At 36.0% G+C, this 1,283-nt stretch overlaps 1 protein-coding gene across 1 annotated transcript; it reads right to left on the bottom strand.

Moving 5' to 3' along the window:
* Window positions 1–41: 41 nt before the first annotated feature.
* Window positions 42–1,219, bottom strand: LOC105316288 (prolyl endopeptidase-like). Its single transcript, XM_020008422.1, has 5 exons — window positions 1,166–1,219; window positions 996–1,091; window positions 731–835; window positions 414–596; window positions 42–181 (listed from the first exon to the last, which is right to left on the bottom strand). Exons 1-5 carry the CDS (start codon window positions 1,205–1,207, stop codon window positions 62–64), a joined length of 546 nt encoding a protein of 181 aa, XP_019863981.1. The 5' UTR covers window positions 1,208–1,219; the 3' UTR covers window positions 42–61.
* Between the last annotated feature and the right edge of the window lie 64 nt (window positions 1,220–1,283).

The raw sequence follows: 1,283 nt of genomic DNA, 5'->3' as shown, positions 1-1,283 counted from the left end.
TAGAGAGGGAGAGAGAGAGAGAGAGAGAGAGAGGAAAGAAAAGCAATTCATCATCATAATGCTATACCTCCCTATGGACAATGAACATTGGGATTTTGGTGCCATCTTTGCTTGGAAAGAAAACCTGTTTCGTTTCAAATATGGAGCTGTCAAAGCCAACCACTTTAATCTCACGAAATATCTATTAATTGGGATAATTATATCACATGTTACTAATTATAGTAACAAATGTTACTAATTATAGTAAGTTGTTGATAAACATGATGACTAAATTTATTCAAATATACTAAATATAGCAACATTACAGACCTGTTACCAAAATTACGTACTGTTGCTGTTACTAAATATATCAGTACATTATGCTTTAAAGGTGTTACTAAATATAGCAACAAGTCCTAAAAATAGCAACAAACCTCAGTTTTAAGAGGATAGTTCCTGAGATCACAGTGATATATCATTCCAGGAGTGAGGAATGACATGAAGCGATAAAATATCTCGGACTGATTCCGTTTACCGGAATAGCCGGTCACTGATCCCATGTCAAGTGGAAAGTTAGTTATAACTTTACCATACATATCGTAGAGCATAAGAACTGACTGGAGGGAGGGAGAGGGAGAGAGAGAGGGAGAGAGAGAGGGAGAGAGAGAGAGAGAGGGAGAGAGAGAGAAGAAAGGAAGGAGTAAAGAAATCACAATAGAGAGTGCTAGTGTGAAAGTGTATATGCTCCTACCTTGACATCTCTAAGGAAACAGAGGACCAGGTTATTATCATTGGCAGCTGCTGCCCACTCCAGGACATCAACCTCTCCACCTGGCACCAACACACGCCAATCAGACTAAATAATGTATTTTAAATAATAATACTAATATTAATGTACATGTAATCTGTAATAATAATAATATTAATGTACGTGTATGTGTACAGCCATGCATGAAACTGAAATAATGATTAGAGAGAGTTCTATGTGTGTGTGTGTGTGTGTGTGTGTTCCTTGCCTTGTTAGGTTTGTTGATGTCAACATTGATCAGTTGATATTTAGGTGCTTGATAATCAGTCTTTAGTGTAAATACAGTACCATCATTAGCAATGAACTGATAGAGGAAGAGAGAGAGAGAGAGAGAGAGAATAATAAAAAAGGAACGCGAGGATTTTTTGGTTTACTTACATCATATGAAGACTCAAAATCATCATCAATCAGTTTCACCATTGGCAATATGCCTACAATACAATTATTATACATGTACATGTACACGTAATACAAAATGTATAGCAATGAAATCAAT

This window comes from Amphimedon queenslandica, unplaced genomic scaffold, assembly GCF_000090795.2.
Source record: "Amphimedon queenslandica unplaced genomic scaffold, v1.1 AMPQUscaffold_2334_Cont25664, whole genome shotgun sequence".
NCBI lineage: Eukaryota > Metazoa > Porifera > Demospongiae > Haplosclerida > Niphatidae > Amphimedon > Amphimedon queenslandica.
Note: the sequence above shows the minus strand (reverse complement) of the source record. Positions and strands in the feature narration are given on the sequence as shown.